General features: G+C 39.8%; 1 protein-coding gene across 1 annotated transcript; it reads left to right on the plus strand.

Moving 5' to 3' along the window:
• Positions 1-531: 531 nt before the first annotated feature.
• LOC145115374 (uncharacterized) lies at positions 532-993 on the plus strand. The gene has a single exon (XM_079051660.1). The coding sequence runs from the start codon at positions 532-534 to the stop codon at positions 991-993; it is 462 nt and encodes a 153-aa protein (XP_078907786.1).
• The last annotated feature ends 455 nt before the right edge of the window (positions 994-1,448 follow it).

The following is a 1,448-nucleotide window of genomic DNA, read 5'->3' on the forward strand; positions in this document are numbered from 1 at the left end:
AAACCCTAGCCCCCATATTGTTCTTGTGAGTGATTTTGGCATTGTGAAGGAAGTTTGGAGCTTAGAAGAAGAAGGAGAACGTCGAAGAGTGCAAGGAGGGGAACTCAGTAAGCTTCGTGCTTACAGTTTACAGTTTTGTTTCAGGTACCTCTTCAGCGAAGGGGAAGGAGTTGGCGCGGTAGCGGCACATCATACACACACACATTGGTTTTCCGCACTATGAGATGTTCTGGGATTGTACTCTGACATTATTATTATTATTTTATGATTTGGTTTCAGACATAAGATATATTTTATGAGATGATATGATCGGATGATGTTTTACTACAAATGTTTTGCAAACCATTTATTTTAAACGAAATTTTTGGGCGTAAAAATTGGGTCGTTACAACTAATGGCAGCATTCCTTTTGAACGTACCTTATATGGTTATTTTATCGGTAAAAGGCTTGCTTTTCCTCTTGTTAGAGACCGTCTCCAAGACTTATGGAAGGATCATGGAATTAGTGACATCTTTATTAATAACGACGACATGTTCTTCTTTAAGTTTGACAACGACAATGGCATGAATTATGTTCTACAAAAAGGAATTTGGCAGATTAATGGTATCCCGCTTTTCCTTAGAAAATGGGACCCGAATGTCTTTATTGAAAAACCAACGCATGACCGGGTTCCCGTTTGGGTTAATATTTTTGGAATCCCCTTCCAACTTTTTAGCAAGGATGGCTTAAGTCTTATTGCTAGAAAATTGGGAAAGCCTTTGGAGGTTGACTCCTACACTACCACCATGTGTGAGCGGGCTACAAGTAGAGCGGTTTTTGCCCGTATCCTCATTGAGATGTCGGCAAAAGATCCTTGGGCTAAGGATATAAAAATCAAAGCGATCACGGCTAAAGGTGCTACATCTACAACACTTAGAGTGGAGTATTCTTGGAACACAAAGAGATGCGATCATTGCAAAAATTTTGGGCATGACCATTGCCAGGGGTACTAGTCGTGTGAACGGGACAGGTGGCATGGTCATGACCAAAATGTTTGCAATTATCACATCTCTTAGGGTTCCAAGAATACTCCACTCTAAGCGTGGTAGATGTAGCACCTTTAGCCGTGATCTCTTTGATTTTTATATCTTTAGCCCAAGGATCATTTGCCGACATCTCAATAAGAAATTACAAAAAAGGGATTACCCTTGGCAAAATTTATTAAAATAAAGGAAATTACAAAAAAAGAGGACAAACGCCCAAGAAAAAATAAAAATATGACCAAGCTAAGGGACCAGCCCTAAAGAAAGGAAAAACAAAGCAAAACAAAGATCTAGCTAAACAAGACCTAAAAAACATCAACCCTGGTCAACTGGAATAGAGATATGTCCACCGTGAGAGGAGCTCGGATGAGTATCGGAAGATGGGAGGGAATCTCTTGGATGGATGACATAAGGGATGCAAGAAT

Source organism: Lactuca virosa, chromosome 5, assembly GCF_052849685.1.
Source record: "Lactuca virosa cultivar CGN04683 chromosome 5, Lactuca_virosa_CGN04683_v6, whole genome shotgun sequence".
Lineage (NCBI taxonomy): Eukaryota > Viridiplantae > Streptophyta > Magnoliopsida > Asterales > Asteraceae > Lactuca > Lactuca virosa.

Bases quoted from the DNA above. Each gene is read 5' to 3' on its own strand.
- LOC145115374 (XM_079051660.1), top strand. From the start codon at position 532: ATGTTCTTCTTTAAGTTTGACAACGACAATGGCATGAATTATGTTCTA.